At 41.3% G+C, this 17,219-nt stretch overlaps 1 protein-coding gene across 1 annotated transcript; it reads right to left on the bottom strand.

Annotated features, from left to right (window-relative positions):
* Positions 1-4,329: 4,329 nt before the first annotated feature.
* Positions 4,330-11,974, bottom strand: LOC135574106 (fucolectin-1-like). Its single transcript, XM_065024981.1, has 4 exons — positions 11,970-11,974; positions 11,434-11,661; positions 11,038-11,164; positions 4,330-4,341 (listed from the first exon to the last, which is right to left on the bottom strand). Exons 1-4 carry the CDS (start codon positions 11,972-11,974, stop codon positions 4,330-4,332), a joined length of 372 nt encoding a protein of 123 aa, XP_064881053.1.
* Positions 11,975-17,219: the final 5,245 nt, after the last annotated feature.

Genomic DNA, 17,219 nt, shown 5'->3' with positions numbered 1-17,219 from the left:
AACATCTATATATTTTCCATCATGGATATATCAACGGACATGAATTTACTTTGGAAGGTAAAAAACCAATGGTATAGAGTCTTTATAAACTTTGTAAACACTTTACTTGACACCCACCCTGTTATAACACATTATGACAGGTCATAACCATGTCATAACACTGTATGTCATAACAGCTGACATAACATGTCATAACCTGTGATAATATGGTCTTAACACTGTCATGACCCATATATTTACATCTGTTTTGGTATGTATTGCGTTATTTCATGGCTGGTTATTTTTTTATTTGACCTTTAGACTAGGCAAGTCAGTTAAGAACACATTCTTATTTTCATTGACGGCCTAGGAACAGTTGTTCAGGGCAGAACGACAGATTTGTACCATGTCAGCTCGGGGATCAGCTCACCGCTCTAACCACTAGGCCACACTGCCGCCCCACCTACATAAGAGTGTCAAAACCCACATTTATTCAAATGTATTGTTTCCTTCCAAGAAGTCTCCTTTCGTTTGCAATTTTGTTGTTGTTGTAATGAATATTTTGCAGTCTTTTTTTTTTCTTCTATAATATTTGAAATGACTTGTAGAAACTAACATTATGACCATTCTGTATACCTTTAATTGGACTAAGAAAATGCACTTTATCGCACTGTCAAGAAGCATTATGACCAACATAATCATACAAGCCAAATAGGCCTGTCACTACATGTCCTTGTCAGTCATCAGTCAAAAAGAGGGTGTCCTTCTCCTGAAATCTGCTCCTGCATTCATCCCAGTCATCAGCACCAGAGCATTGGGGTCGGTGCATGTCTGACATCAATGTGTGCACAATTACAATGATCATTTAATACGGTAAGAACATTTTATATAACATGATCATACTATTGACAAGTATGATATGGTGTAATGGAATGTTTTGCCTTGTGTGGTGGGTTTTGTTGGTTTGAAACTTACAGTATGTAGATGTCATAACCAACCATAATAAAACTCACCTTTCCATAGATTGGTCATATTAGTGTGTAGCCCAAACTGATCATGCGGTACAGACAGAATTTGCCAGATCGGCGGTACCGAATTCACACGAGTCCCGTGGCGCTTCTGTGGGTCGTAGAGCGAAGAACAACATCGTGTTCGGGAGGACTTCATCGTTGCATATAGGGGTCATAGTAGTTTGTGGGCCAAACCGTTACAACACTAGAAACATTTCCGTGAGATGACCGATTTCCGCCATGTCTGATGGTCGAAGGCTGAAGCAGTCGATGCAGTGGATTGAGACCCAGTCCTTGCAATAACACATATCTCTATCTTAAACAGACAGATTTTTATGGGGATTTTGCTATTATGCTAATTCGATATCTACAGAGTGTGGACTTTGTAAACTGCTGTAATGAGTCTAAATACAAAAACTGGAATAAATCTGACATATGGTTCACAAGCTAAAAGATGGGGGCACTGAGGAGGACGCTTGTCTTGACGGTTCCTGTCCGATTTCGCTTTTTTACGGCTATGTTTGTATTAATTATTACTTTGTTTGCTCAGAATGTTTGTGCAATACTTTCCTACGACCAACAAACACTTCTGGATCATGAATCATAAACTACTCGCTTATCTCGCAGCCTCCCAGATCTGAAATACTACATTCACTACTTTGTTCCCCACACAGTGGGTGTACCTGTTGCTCCTGGCCCGAGATTAACCTAAGGCAAAGTCGGTGATGAAGAAGAGGAATGAAACAGGGATTCCAAGCTAGGCTGAAAAGATAGGCTACACTGCCTTGTCGTCCAGGGATCCTGATGGCTAATGTCCGATAGCTGGAAAATAAAATTTGTGAACTCAGATCAAGGCTTCCATCGCAGAGGGACATCAGAAAATGCTATGTATTTGTTTTTACAGAGACTTGGCTTATGGAAAATACACTGGACTCTGCTATTCAACCAGCCGGCTTCTCCATATTCCGAATTGGTCAAACGGCGGATTCTGTTTCCGCATCAAAAATGTGTGGTGTACCGAAGTGGAAAACATTGCAAGCTCCTGTTCACCCCTTCCAAAACGATTAACGGAGATACTCATACAATACTGAGAGCCCATACTGCATTCAGCAGAACAGACCCCAACGTGTACAAGGCAAGCAGATACGACCTCCACAAAACCATTAGGGATGCAAAAAGACAATACAGACTCGAACTTGAATTGATGTTCGAAAACTCAGACTCACGTGGCTTGTGGCAAGGACCACAGATTATCACAAAATACAAAGGAAAATCCATCAGTTGTGGTGCCCACAAAACCTCCCTCCCAGATGAGCGCATCACATTCTATGCTCCCTTCAAGGCAGACAATACTGAGCCATCCAGGAAGGCTCTAGCTGCTCTGGACGACCAGGTGCATTCGCTTTCCAAGCCTGATGTGACGGAAACTCTCAAAAGAGTGAATACTCACAAAGCATCTGGCCCAGATGGCATCCCTGGCCGCGTCTTCAGAGTGTGGGCTGACCAGCTGGCGGGCATCTTCTCAGACATCTTCAATCTGTCCCAGGCTGTAGTCCCCCACCAGCTTCAAGGAGACCACCATTCCAGTGCCCAAGAAAAACAAGGTGACATGCCCAAATGACTATTTCCCCGTCCCACTCACTTTGTTCATCATGAAGTGCTTCGAGAGGCTGGTCATGGCCCACATCAAGGCCAGCATGCCAGGAACACTGGAAACATTCCAATTTGCCAACAGATCCACAGAATATGCCATTTTCATCGTTATTAACACAGCCAAAACACAACTGGACAAGAGGAACACCTGTGTGAGAATGTTTTATTTATTTATTTTTATTTAACCTTTTATTTAACTAATGCTGTTCATTTACTAAAGTTCAGCACTCAACACAACACCAACACAAGCTCAGAACCCTGGGTCTGGACACAACCCTCTGCAACTGGATCATTGACTTCCTGACGGGCAGACCACAAGCTGTGAGGATTGGAAACAGCGCCTCCCCCACACTGACTTTTAACACAGGGGTGTGTCCTCAGCCCTCTGCTGTACTCCCTGTTCAACCACGAATTCATTGCTTTGCACCACACCAACTCCATCATCAAGTTTGTTGACAACACCACGGTTGTAGGCCTGATAACCAACAACCAAGCGTCAGCCTATAGGAAGGAGGTAAGTGAACTGGTACTATGGTGTCATGACAACAACCTATCCCTCAAAGTCAGCAAAACAAAGGAGTTGATTGTTGAGTTTAGGAAAAAGAGGAGGGAACATGTCCTGATCCACATCAATGGCACTGCAGTAGAGAGTCACGAGTTTTAAGTTCCTCATCTGAACCAATGCCATTCGGTAAAATGATCATGTGTTTTTCATAATCGCACTCCTGTATTTCCTTAAACACAAATGAAAAGATGGTTGAAAACCAGGGAGTGAAACGTTTGTGTGCCAATATAAATACTCCAGCACTGGAGTGCTGTCCTACTTTTGTTCTTCGCTGCAGGGTTGTAGCCACTTATTGCATGTTTTGTTTGTTGTTTTTTCTATTTGGTTGGTTGTTTTCTTGTATTTTCTTTTTCACATCTATTTTCTCCTATTATTTTAACAGCCATCTTGGGCAGGGCTTCTCTAACTTTTTGGGTCCGGAGACCCTTTTTGTGATTTATCAGGAGCCCCTTCAAAATCAGAACACAACTCGAGTAAGATAAAAAATATATATATACAAGGAGTTTTACTATGACTTCGGCAGTGCATGGCCGGATGAACCATGTCTCGGAGCCCAGACAAAGAACATTTTAAAGCCCTGCCTCTTGGCATTGGAGAGAAAGTGATGCTGTTTTCAAGCTAATTTCCTTCCATTCAACATATTTTATCATGGGGCAGAGAATGAAATGTTTTGAAATATTTTATGTTTTAAGATCTGGTAGCGGGCCCCCTGCAGTACCTCCTGGGGATCCATGGACCCAAATTTGAGAACCCCTGATCCAAGGACTGGAATGTTTGGGGGAAGTTTATTGTGAAATGTTTAGGATGCTTTCCTCAATGTTTGTATCTATCTGCCCTGGGACTACAGATTCATATTAGCCAGCAGACAAAATCTGACACATTTACAGAAAAGTTCATTGATGTGCATTGTCCATGACAAATAAATAAATACATTGATTCTGTTAGAAATTTGGCCTTTTCCCCTCGAGTGTAAAGTTAATCAATCATCTTATAATTCTGTGTGTTGTTGACTAACTTCAATGAGTACATTTGATATTCCCTACCAAGATAAAATATTCCATGGAAAATAGACATTACTCTTACCTTTGTCTGTTTGAAGAAGGTTCTATATTTTTGTGGGAATCACGGCCGAGTCTGGAAAGAAACATATCATATTTACACTTCAGAGAAACAATTAATTTTAATCTGAAATCAGGTTCATCTGAAAGTACAACCTTTGTATTGTATACATGAAATGGTTTCTAATCATAGGTTGCTAAGTTATTACCTGTCTTGGCTCTTGAAATGCAATGACTGACCCTGGATGATGTGTCCTTTTATAGTCAAATTTGAGTTGAGCCACCCACATTCAAACCGGTTCAGGTTGATGTTTTCCCCCTGTGTAGTTAGTCTCTGTGAATCAGTCTGTGCCAAGTTTCCAAGGTAAACTGGATGACCTGGACAGATTAGATGATGATGAAGTTGTCATTGTTAACTTAAGTTACATTTCACTGTAAATGAAAATAAGTTGGGGGACCTCCCGAGTGGCGCAGCGGTCTAAGGCACAGTGCAGTGCTATAGGTGTTACTACAGCCCCGGGTTCAATCCTGGGCTGTGCCACAACCGGCTGTGGCTGGGAGTGCCATAGGACGGAGCACAACTGTTCCCCCGTCATCCGGGTTTGGCTGGGTTGCTCATTATGCCCTAGCAACTCCTTATGAAGGGCCAGGTTCCTGACACCAGTTGCACTTCAACCCACCCCCTCCAGAACACCTCACCGCACCCCTCCACTCCACCATCACTACCCCATGACCTGGAGAAGCAGATGAGAACCTGTTCAGGTATTTACCCATGCTATAACTCTCAATTCCTTGAATCGGATCTCCTCGCCTCCTCAACCATATTGGAGGAGGAAGTCCAAGCTTCCTCTCCTCTGACCTTCTTTTCCAATGAGTTTCGAGAAGGCGGTCAGGATGCAAGGAATTGAGAAAGAGCATTCCCTTCTCATTTGTGCAATACACACTGAGTATACCAAACATTAGGAACACAATACTAATATTGAGTTGCACCCCCTTTTGCCCTCAGAACAGACTCAATGTGTTGGGGCATGGACTCTACAAGGTGTCGAAAGTGTTCCACAGGGATACTGGCCCATGTTGACCGCAATGCTTCCCACAGTTGTCAAGTTGGATGGATGTCCTTTGGGTGGTGGACCATTCTTGATACACACAGGAAACTGAGCGTGAAAGCTGCTGGGTTTGGGGTTTTTAAAAAAGAGAAGGAGAGCCGCACACTCTAGGAGCTCATATGCAATAATGTAATAACCAACTATTCAACAGACAAGCGGTCGTCATCAGGGTATCATGACAAACTGGGCGGGTCACTAGTTTATAAAGTGTCAAAGGACGCAAACAGGTGTCTAATCATGACCGGGTGGATTGACATCATTGGTATATTCTCAGATATAAGAACATACAAAAACATGAATACATAGCATACGATAATAGATACAATTTGGCTACATACGCCTACAAACATTAACAATGAATAGAAAAATCACAAGAATGACTTTGATCTGAAGCCGATGTTGAGACTGAAGGGAGCAAGGGTCTTTAAATTAAAGATCCAGGCAGCCTCTCGTTTTAACAATAAATTGAAAAGTGGGTAAGTCGTGTTTTTGCACCTAACGATGCTCGGAGATTTGTAGTTTTATTTCACACTTTGTTTAACTCAATTTGTTTACCGCAAGGACAAGTTATAAGATAAAATAACTGCCTTAGTGGAGCGCATGATAACACCTTTCTTTGGGATATTTTTTCCTGTTAGGGGGTGTTTGAAGGATCTACATTTGCAAGTGCCATTGTATTGAGTGCAGCTATTACACTTTTAGTTTCCATCTGGTAGAGGTGCAAATACATGTTGTGAAGGGATATTTTGAGGTGGTAAATCAGAGTTTACCAACTGATCTCTGAGATTTCTGCCCTGTGAGATTCCAACCAAGGGAGGGTCCAAAAACACATTACGGATACTGTCATCGGATCTTAGAATGTGCCAATGTTTGAACAATTCCCTTAATTTGTTCAGAGCACTTTGAGTAGCGGGTAGTTAGAATGCTTATTTTTGCGAGACTGTCCATGAAAGAGATCATGTCTCTGTTTAGAATTTTCTTAATGTCAGTATTAATCTGACCATTTTTGTACCATCCTCCTTGAATTTTCTTTGCGTCTCAGCCATATTTCTGTCGCAATCTGACAGTTCTTTTGCAAATTCTTTTGATTCGACAATTGGCTGTAGGGCAAACTGTTTTTCAAGGGGAAGTGTGTGACAACTATCAGCCCTCAACACACTGTTATGTTCAGTAGGTTTCCTGTAAAGATAAGTGTATAGAACATTGTCCTCACACAAAATCAGAAGATCAAGGAAACTGATTTGACTTGTGTCAGATTGCATAGTAAATATCAGGTGATCAGAACAAAAGAAAAGCATGGAATGCCTGGATCTGTTTTGCATCACCCCTCCATAGAACAAAAAGTGTTCTCATTTTTTTGATTATTTGGAAACAGTACATTGACATTTTTGAAGGGATTGAAAATGGATGTTTCTCCATGTAACCCACATACAAATTAGCATAGTTAGGAGCCATATGGGGTCCCATAGAAGTACCCTTCGTCTGAATAAAGAAATCCTTTAGAAACATGAAGTGTTTGTGTGTGTGTGAATAGTATTTCAGCCAAAAGGACCTGCTTCTGGGTTGCTTGTGTGATGTCTGTGTTCCAAACAAAAAAATACAAGTGTGCTTGCTTTACTTCCTCAACGGCACAGCTAGGAGAGAACCTAACAGTTGAAGGCTCTTTCCATGAGTCATAAAAGTTTATTGAAATTACTTAGGGACTGTGCACACTTATGAGAGGTGTGTGGCAACTTGGAGACACCAGTTATATCTCTCACTCTAACCCTTGCATTGTTTTAATCTTATGTTGCACCTACTCCAGATTATGCATCAATATTCTTATGTTACTGAATGTATCCAGAGTAAATCCAGATTTCGTTATCAACAAATGCTATGAAAAGTTCAGTAAAATGTATACCGCACAGTCAAAAGTGTAAAGTCTGTATTCAGGTGATCTGTTGTGTCCTCATCTTTGTTCTGATAATTTCCCCATAATCCCAAAAGTGTTCCCTTTCAATTGTTACCGTGGTTATGCATACAGGATGTCCTGTGGTGGACAACTTGTTAGAGCTGTTGATGAGTCATTGATGATAATCTGAACATTGTTTTGCTATTACATTAAGATATAACAGGGGAACATAGCTACATTCAATCAAATTCACAAGTTTATTTAAAACTTTGAAAATTTTCAAATGGTTGCTGTCTTGACGGATTTGTAAAGGATGGTGTGACTCTACTTTAATTTCCTTCCAGTAATCGCTGTGATTGTCGTTACATCACATATTAAGAATTGAACAATTAAAGGGACAACCTGCAGTTTGAACAATAACAAAACGTCCACCTTTCCGCTGCTCTTGAATCCAATCGAGAATCTGTGGAAAGAACTGAAAACTGCTGTTCACAAATACTCTCCATCCAACCTCACTGAGCTCGAGCTGTTTTGCAAGGAGGAATGGGAAAACATTTCAGTCTCTCGATGTGCAAAACTGATAGAGACATACCCCAAGCGACTTACAGCTGTAATCGCAGCAAAAGGTGGCGCTACAAAGTATTAACTTAAGGGGGCTGAATAATTTTGCACGCCCAATTTTTCAGTTTTTGATTTGTTAAAAAAGTTTGAAATATCCAATAAATGTCGTTCCACTTCATGATTGTGTCCCACTTGTTGAAAGTACTCCCCCCCTCCAGGTTCCAAGAGCTCCCCCCCTCCAGGTTCATCTCTCCGTATATGAAGGCTTTGTTATGAAAAGTTTGAGAAGTACTTATTTTTGGTGGTTGTAGAATTTAACTGCTCTTCTCTGGATCTTGATAATTAATCACACACAGCACTCAAACACAACTGTTCATTAAACAAAGACACGTTCTATTTCTCTCTTTCTCCCCCTTCCCTCTCCCTCACTGACTGCCTGGTTCTTCAGATCAGCATCTGATTGGATCTTCATCCTCACCACCGTTCTCTTTGACTTGGGGGCTGAAATACATTTGCTGATATTTTTTATGGTGCAAAATATTTCAAATCTGTGCAATATACCGGGAATACCACAACTCATTAGGACTTGACAGTATGCTTTAATTTGACATATTTCTTTAACAATGTGCTGTCCAAAAAGGTGATTGTTTTACTAAAGTTTAGTAACATGAGCAATGCGTAACTAGTTTTCTTTTTATATCGCACATTGTTGAAGAATGTCACACTGCCAGATAATGAGTTTCAAGGTATTATTTTCACAGATTTGTACTAATTTGCATTGTGAAAATGTATCCCACCGAGTCACAAAAAAAACATTCAAAATAAGAAACATTTATCATCTCCACTAAACCGAAGTTCGATATACGAAAATAAGTATGTTCATTAAAGTTATTCTTATCTGACAGAATAAGTAAATGTACCAGGAAAGAAGTACCTTCTGTGGAAGACTCTGGAGTTTTGACAGTGGCAAATACTTCCACCTCACAAAGTGTGAGACATTCTGACCTGCCAGGGATGACAACAACAACATAGCGACCCTCCATCGCATTACACTGGAAGGTGTAGGTCTTTCCTGCTGGGATGGTGATGACAGCACAACTGAATTAGAGAGAGAGAAAAAGAGAGGGGGGGGCGGGCGTGAGGAGACAGTGAGAGAGGGGTGAGACGAAGGGGAGGGAGTGGGGGGTGGGGGAGAAAGAGGGAGAGAGCTAGGGACATGATTATTATTATACAGTGTGTTGCTATAGTGAAAATGCCTTTTCACTCCAGGAAGACTGAAAATATCAACATATTTAATGAATCATAGTTTTTAATGTGTCTCCTTAGAGTCTCTCAACAGGCTAGCCCTTTTCAAATCACATAAACTTTACAGTCAATCAGAATTAAAGTATAATGTAATTTATTCTATTTCAGTACTCACCTGGGGTTTTTTATGCCATTGTTCTCAAGTGAGTTACCGATGCAGATCTCAGCAACAAGTTAAACTAAATGCATGCTCTTCAACCGATCGCTGCCTGCACCTGCCCGCCCGTCCAACATCACTACTCTGGATGGTTCTGACTTAGAATATGTGGACTACAAATACCTAGATGTCTGGTTAGACTGTAAACTCTCCTTCCAGACTCACATCAGACATCTCCAATCCAAAGTTAAATCTAGAATTAGCTTCCTATTTCGCAACAAAGCATCCTTCACTCACGCTGCCAAACATACCCTCGTAAAACTGACCATCCTACCGTTCCTCGACTTCGGCGATGTCATTTACAAAATAGCCTCCAATACCCTACTCAATAAATTGGATGCAGTCTATCACAGTGCCATCCGTTTTGTCACCAAAGCCCCATATACTACCCACCACTGCAACCTGTATGCTCTCGTTGGCTGGCCCTCGCTTCATTCTCGTCGCCAAACCCACTGGCTCCAGGTCATCTACAAGACCCTGCTAGGTAAAGTCCCCTCTTATCTCAGCTCGCTGGTAACCATAGCAGCACCCACCTGTAGCACGCGCTCCAGCAGGTATATCTCTCTGGTCACCCCCAAAACCAATTATTCCTTTGGCCGCCTCTCCTTCCAGTTCTCTGCTGCCAATGACTGGAACGAACTGCAAAAATCTCTGAAACTGGAAACACTTATCTCCCTCACTAGCTTTAAGCACCAGCTGTCAGAGCAGCTCACAGATTACTGCACCTGTACATAGCCCATCTATAATTTAGCCCAAACTATTACCTCTCCCCCTACTGTATTTATTTATTTTGCTCCCCATTATTTCTACTTTGCACTATCTCTACTTTGCACATTCTTCCACTGCAAATTTTACATTTAAGTCATTTAGCAGACGCTCTTATCCAGAGCGACTTACAAATTGGTGCATTCACCTTATGACCTCCAGTGGAACAGTAGTGCATCTAAATCTTTTCAGGGGGAGGGGGGGTGAGAGGGATTACTTTATCCTATCCTAGGTATTCCTTAAAGAGGTGGGGTTTCAGGTGTCTCCGGAAGGTGGTGATTGACTCCGCTGTCCTGGCGTCGTGAGGGAGTTTGTTCCACCATTGGGGGGCCAGAGCAGCGAACAGTTTTGACTGGGCTGAGCGGGAACTGTACTTCCTCAGTGGTAGGGAGGCGAGCAGGCCAGAGGTGGATGAACGCAGTGCCCTTGTTTGGGTGTAGGGCCTGATCAGAGCCTGGAGGTACTGAGGTGCCGTTCCCTCACAGCTCCGTAGGCAAGCACCATGGTCTTGTAGCGGATGCGAGCTTCAACTGGAAGCCAGTGGAGGGAGCGGAGGAGCGGGGTGACGTGAGAGAACTTGGGAAGGTTGAACACCAGACGGGCTGCGGCGTTCTGGATGAGTTGTAGGGGTTTAATGGCACAGGCAGGGAGCCCAGCCAACAGCGAGTCTACCATTCCAATGTTTTACTTGCTATATTGTATTTACTTCGCCACCATGGCCTTTGTTTTGCCTTTACCTCCCTTATCTCACCTCATTTGCTCACATTGTATATATACTTATTTTTCTACTGTATTATTGACTGTATATTTGTTTTACTCCATGTGTAACTCTGTGTTGTTGTATGTGTCGAACTGCTTTGCTTTATCTTGGCCAAGTCGCAATTGTAAATGAGAACTTGTTCTCAACTTGCCTACCTGGTTAAATAAAGGTGTTCTCAACTTGCCTACCTGGTTAAATAAAGGTGAAATAAAATAAATAAATACATTTAAAAAACTCAGAGTGAGAATCTTGTTCTGTCCAGGAATCACCACAACAACATAGCGACCCTCCATCTCATTACACTGGAAGGTGTTGGTCTCTCCTGCTGGGATGTGGGAGATGACAACACATCTGAAAGAGAGAGAGAGAGCACATTAGAGGGAATGAGGACACTCTACAATGCACCATAGAGAATACAATCACTCTGTTAAACACACAGCCACAGAAGCATAGATGAAGACCAATGTATCGAAACACCTTCAAGACAGGACATAAAAATGTACAAAGTTGTTGATGCCATTGTAATACAGACACAGAAAAGCCCCAGAAGAATGAAGACCATATCTGAACACCGACAAGAGAATAAATAAAGATGTACAAATGTCTACAGTATGTGTCACCTGTGGTTGTTGATGCCGTTGTTCTCCAGTGAGTTACCAATACGGATCTCAGCACCATCAAGTCTCTCAGGACAGCAGTCTCCTCTGTTGGTGATGTTGACAGCTGTCACTCTGTACACATCCAGCAGGTCCACTCTCCACCAGGGGTTGGTGTTAAATGCAGTGCTGCTGCAGGATCCACCACTGTTAAAGTCAGATTTGCAGTTTCCATCAATGACTTTGCTTGGCCTACACCATAAATCCCAAAGGGAAGACTGAGGCCAGTCCTCTCAATGCCACGTTGAGAGGACTGCACACCGTATCAATACGTTTTGCAACTGAAAACATTTTGCAGGTTAGTTCAGTTTAGTCAGTCTCCATTTTGTCCAGTTTGGTTCCTAGTGAATACACCTCAGATATACACATCCCCATCCCCCTGTACACACACACCTGCACCAACTTGTATTAAATGTAGATAGTTACCTTTAATTGGGCACTTTAACTGAATGAAAGTTATTACTAGGCCTAGCTTCTGTCACAGCGGCAAATGCTTGTACTTCATGCATTGACAAGTAGTCTAACATGCTATAGGGTAATGCTGATCATTAGATCTCTCTGACTTTTAGATGGAAGGGTTGGGGTCAATTCAATTTCAGGAAGTTCACTGAAATTCCAATTTCTCTGTTAAACTCTGAGTGGTTGTTTTGGTCCCTGTACAGAGCCCGGTGAGTTAATCAGAAAATAGAAAGTCACACATCGTTTGAAAGCTACAGGACTTGTCTTTTTTTCAAATGGAACTAAAATCGTACTGCTGGCAATGTCATAAGCATCTCTTAGAGTTTAACTTAATTTGAATGTGATTTACTGTCTGTTTTGACAGGAACTGAAATAGAATTGACCCGAACCCTTGTAGGGATTTAGTTCTCACCAGAGACAGGGATAGCTCTCCCACTCCACTCCATGGATCTGGGATGTAGCAACATATTCATCAGTCAATATGAATTAATAACATTAAACATTTCCCTCTTTTAATTATCAGTTAATATGATCTATTTCTGGACATCCAACACCTGCCATGTGCTTTAGCATGTAGATGTACTATTCTTGTCCTTTTCAACATTAGACATTACCACACATACCACAAACACAAACTTTAATTCGTGTGATAATAACCAATTTCTTTATTTATATCATCATTATTTTTATACTATTAGCCAAGGTTATGAACAATAAAATAATATATCTTGTCCTCCGGTGACTTCTTCGCTCCTCTCAGTGTGTCAATGGTGTATTGGAGGCGAAGTCAGGTGCAGGAGAGCAAAGTATAATGAACAGGCGCACTTTTATTATAGTTCCAAAAACGAGAGCTCTCCATAAATCAAACGCGCTCAAAAAAACAGACCATAAATGTAAAGCGCATAAACTAACACCACATAACATGAAACAATTACACACAAAACATGATGGGAACCAGAGGGTTAAATACAAGTAGATTGATTGGGGAAATGAAAACCAGGTGTGTATGGAAATAAGACAAATGGATATATGAAAAATGGAGCGGGGATGGCTAGAAAACCAGTGACGTCGATCTCCGAACGCCGCCCGAACAAGGAGAGGAGCCGACTTCGGCGGAAGTCGTGACACAGAGTGTGTGATGGATCTTCTTCTCGTTGTCACGACTCCGACCGAAGCACACTCCCCTTCCCGTTCGGGTGGCGCTCGGCGGTCGTCGTCGCCGGCCTACTAGCTGCTACTGATTATTTCCTCCCCCTCCTTATGTGTTGATTGAGTGCACCTGTTTTGAGTTAGGTAGAAAGGCTTTATTAGTCAGCCGGCCCGCAGGGTTCCTTGTGCGGGACAATAAGATTGCAGGACAGAAACCGGCAAGGGGCTGGTTTCTGTCCAGCAAGGGATGGCAGGTAGCCTAGTGGTTAGAGCGTTGGACTTGTAACCGAAAGGTTGCAAGAGCTGACAAGGTACAAATTGGTTGTTCTGCCCCTGAACAATGTAGTTAATTCATTGAAAATAAGAATTTGTTCTTAATGAAGCAGAAAATCAATAGTTATTGCTGGTGTTTTATCAAAGTTAGCTTGCTAACTGATTGCGTCAGGATACAAACACTAGGGGTGAGATTATTTAGTTACACTCATTATTTAGTGGCAGATGTACATTTGAGTTTTCCAGGAAATGGTGTGACAGAAAGAACACTGCAGTATTACAAAAGTTATTGCCTAACCTGGCCCTTATCAATGAGTGAATATCCATTGTAAAACAGAAGGTCTACCCGGGCCCTTATGAATGAGTGAATATCCGTTGTATTACAGTAGTTATGGTCTACCCGGGCCCTTATGAATGAGTGAATATCAGTTGTAATACAGTAGTTATGGTCTACCCGGGCCCTTATGAGTGAGTTAATATCCTTTGTAATGCAGTAGTTATGGTCTACCCGGGCCCTTATGAATGATTGAATATCCGGTGTAATACAGTAGTTATGGTCTACCCGGGCCCTTATGAGTGAGTTAATATCCGTTGTAATACAGTAGTTATGGTCTACCCGGGCCCTTATGAATGAGTGAATATCTGTTGTATTACAGTAGTTATGGTCTACCCGGGCCCTTATGAATGAGTGAATATCCGTTGTATTACAGTAGTTATGGTCTACCCGGGCCCTTATGAATGAGTGAATATCAGTTGTAATACAGTAGTTATGGTCTACCCGGGCCCTTATGAATGATTGAATATCCGGTGTAATACAGTAGTTATGGTCTACCCGGGCCCTTATGAGTGAGTTAATATCCGTTGTAATACAGTAGTTATGGTCTACCCGGGCCCTTATGAATGAGTGAATATCCGTTGTATTACAGTAGTTATGGTCTACCCGGGCCCTTATGAATGAGTGAATATCAGTTGTAATACAGTAGTTATGGTCTACCCGGGCCCTTATGAGTGAGTTAATATCCGTTGTAATGCAGTAGTTATGGTCTACCCGGGCCCTTATGAATGATTGAATATCCGGTGTAATACAGTAGTTATGGTCTACCCGGGCCCTTATGAGTGAGTTAATATCCGTTGTAATACAGTAGTTATGGTCTACCCGGGCCCTTATGAATGAGTGAATATCTGTTGTAATACAGTAGTTATGGTCTACCCGGGCCCTTATGAGTGAGTTAATATCCGTTGTAATACAGTAGTTATGGTCTACCCGGGCCCTTATGAGTGAGTTAATATCCGTTGTAATACAGTAGTTATGGTCTACCCGGGCCCTTATGAATGAGTGAATATCCGTTGTAATACAGTAGTTATGGTCTACCCGGGCCCTTATGAGTGAGTTAATATCCTTTGTAATAAAGTAGTTATGGTCTACCCGGGCCCTTATGAATGAGTGAATATCCGTTGTAATACAGTAGTTATGGTCTACCCGGGCCCTTATGAGTGAGTTAATATCCGTTGTAATACAGTAGTTATGGTCTACCTGGGCCCTTATGAGTGAGTTAATATCCGTTGTAATACAGTAGTTATGGTCTACCCGGGCCCTTATGAGTGAGTGAATATCCATTGTAGTCGGAGGTGCATTCAAAGAGCAGTCGAAACACTGATGTTTCTAAGGTTATTGCGTTTATTCATATTCTATAAACTGTTAATACATTAACTTACGTTCTTTGCCAACTCTTTCTCAATGTTTTAACAGGGGAGTACATCCAGTTCTAGAGAATTTCTGTCACATGGTTACTGCAGAATTAAATGAAAACACTTAAAGCTATGCTTCTATTTAGAAAGGACCAGATTGGGTATACTGCCAAGCAGAGTTAGCCACTCACTAGCCTAAATATTCAGAAATCACTTTTTTTTTTTCAAAGATAAGCTTGAAATGGGTATTGTCTAATTGACTCATCAACCCAAAACATATTGATGTTTAGCTTTCTTAGTGTACCTGAAAATCAGTCTATATTTAGTTTATCAACGTTGGCAGGCTAACTCATTGGTGATGCTTTATAGTTTACCCCTTATGTGACTTTTGATCAGTCAAAAGATTGCAGGCTTGCAATAATATACTTGACTAAACCATGTTCATTACTTGAAACAAATAGGAAACAAACTGCATATTAACTCATACATGTTGAAAGGAATGATGTTGTTTATACAGACATTTAAATTAGATGGGCGATATGGACAAAATATTATATCACAGGACAGTATGACGGTATTTTTAGTTTTTGAATAATAAAAGTTCTACATTTGCTTTATGAGTAGTGAGCGATCCCAGGGTGCTTTATGAGTAGTGAGCGATCCCAGGGTGCTTTATGAGTAGTGAGCGATCCCAGAGTGCTTTATGAGTAGTGAGCGATCCCAGGGTGCTTTATGAGTAGTGAGCGATCCCAGGGTGCTTTATGAGTAGTGAGCGTTCCCAGGGTGCTTTATGAGTAGTGAGCGATCCCAGGGTGCTTTATGAGTAGTGAGCGATCCCAGGGTGCTTTATGAGTAGTGAGCGATCCCAGGGTGCTTTATGAGTAGTGAGCGATCCCAGGGTGCTTTATGAGTAGTGAGCTATCCCAGGGTGCTTTATGAGTAGTGAGCGATCCCAGGGTGCTTTATGAGTAGTGAGTGATCCCAGGGTGCTTTATGAGTAGTGAGCGATCCCAGGATGCTTTATGAGTAGTGAGTGATCCCAGGGTGCTTTATGAGTAGTGAGCGATCCCAGGATGCTTTATGAGTAGTGAGTGATCCCAGGGTGGCAACACGTATATATTCTAAGTGATTTCAATGAGTCTTTATCCACTCTGATTGTTTTATACTGTTCAATTCAAATTCAACCAAAACAAATTTCAGCACTTTTATGATTTCTGCATTTCCTGCACTTAATTGCAGTGGTGGAAAAAGTATCCAATTGTCATACTTGAGAAAAAGTAAAGATAGGTTAATAGAAAATTACTCAAGTAAAAGACACCCAGTAAAATACTACTTGAGTAAAAGTCTAAAAGGTATTTGGTTTTAATTAGTAAATGTAATTGATATGTACTTTAGTATCAAAAGTAAAAGTATAAATCATTTCAAATTCCTTATATTAAGCACCATTTTTTTTATTTTTATGTAGAGATAGCCTGGGGCACACTCCAACATAATTTACAAACAAAGCATGTGTTTAGTGAGTCTGCCAGATCAGAGGCAGTAGATGACCAGGGATGTTCTCTTGATAAGTGCGTGAATTGAACCATTTTCCTGTCCTGCTAAGCATTCAAAATGTAACGAGTACTTTGAGGTGTCAGGGAAAATGTATTGAGTAAAAAGTTCAGTATTTTCTTTAGGAATGTAGTGAAGTAAAAGTCCAATTTAACAAAAATAGTCAAGTAAAGTACAGATACCAAAATAAAATGACTTAAGTAAAAATACTTGAAAGTATTTTTACTTAAGTACTTTACACCACTGCTCAGTTGAGATTTCCACACTGCCATGTAGAGCTGCATAATATGGGCAAATAATCAAGGATTTATTTTTAACCAAATGTTGCAATTGCGATTTGACTTGCGAATTAGAGCAAAACTTTTGGAATCATGGACATATGACTATTCTAATTCTATAGTTAGAATATAATAGTGGGCACTTTGAATACAGTGTTGTTTGAGATGACAATGAACTAAAATGTCAGGGAGGAGTTGTTGTGACAGGGTAGGAACTAAATTGTTGATAAGTGTTTCCTAGGGGCCCTATGAACTTTGGCTACATTGCATGTTTTTTTTCTTGGCTACTTGATATAGCTAACATTCTTGCTTTGCATATTCCTCTTTGATTTAGAATATACTGTTGCACAA

This window comes from Oncorhynchus nerka, linkage group LG12, assembly GCF_034236695.1.
Source record: "Oncorhynchus nerka isolate Pitt River linkage group LG12, Oner_Uvic_2.0, whole genome shotgun sequence".
Lineage (NCBI taxonomy): Eukaryota > Metazoa > Chordata > Actinopteri > Salmoniformes > Salmonidae > Oncorhynchus > Oncorhynchus nerka.
This window is presented reverse-complemented; position numbering and strand designations above follow the sequence as displayed.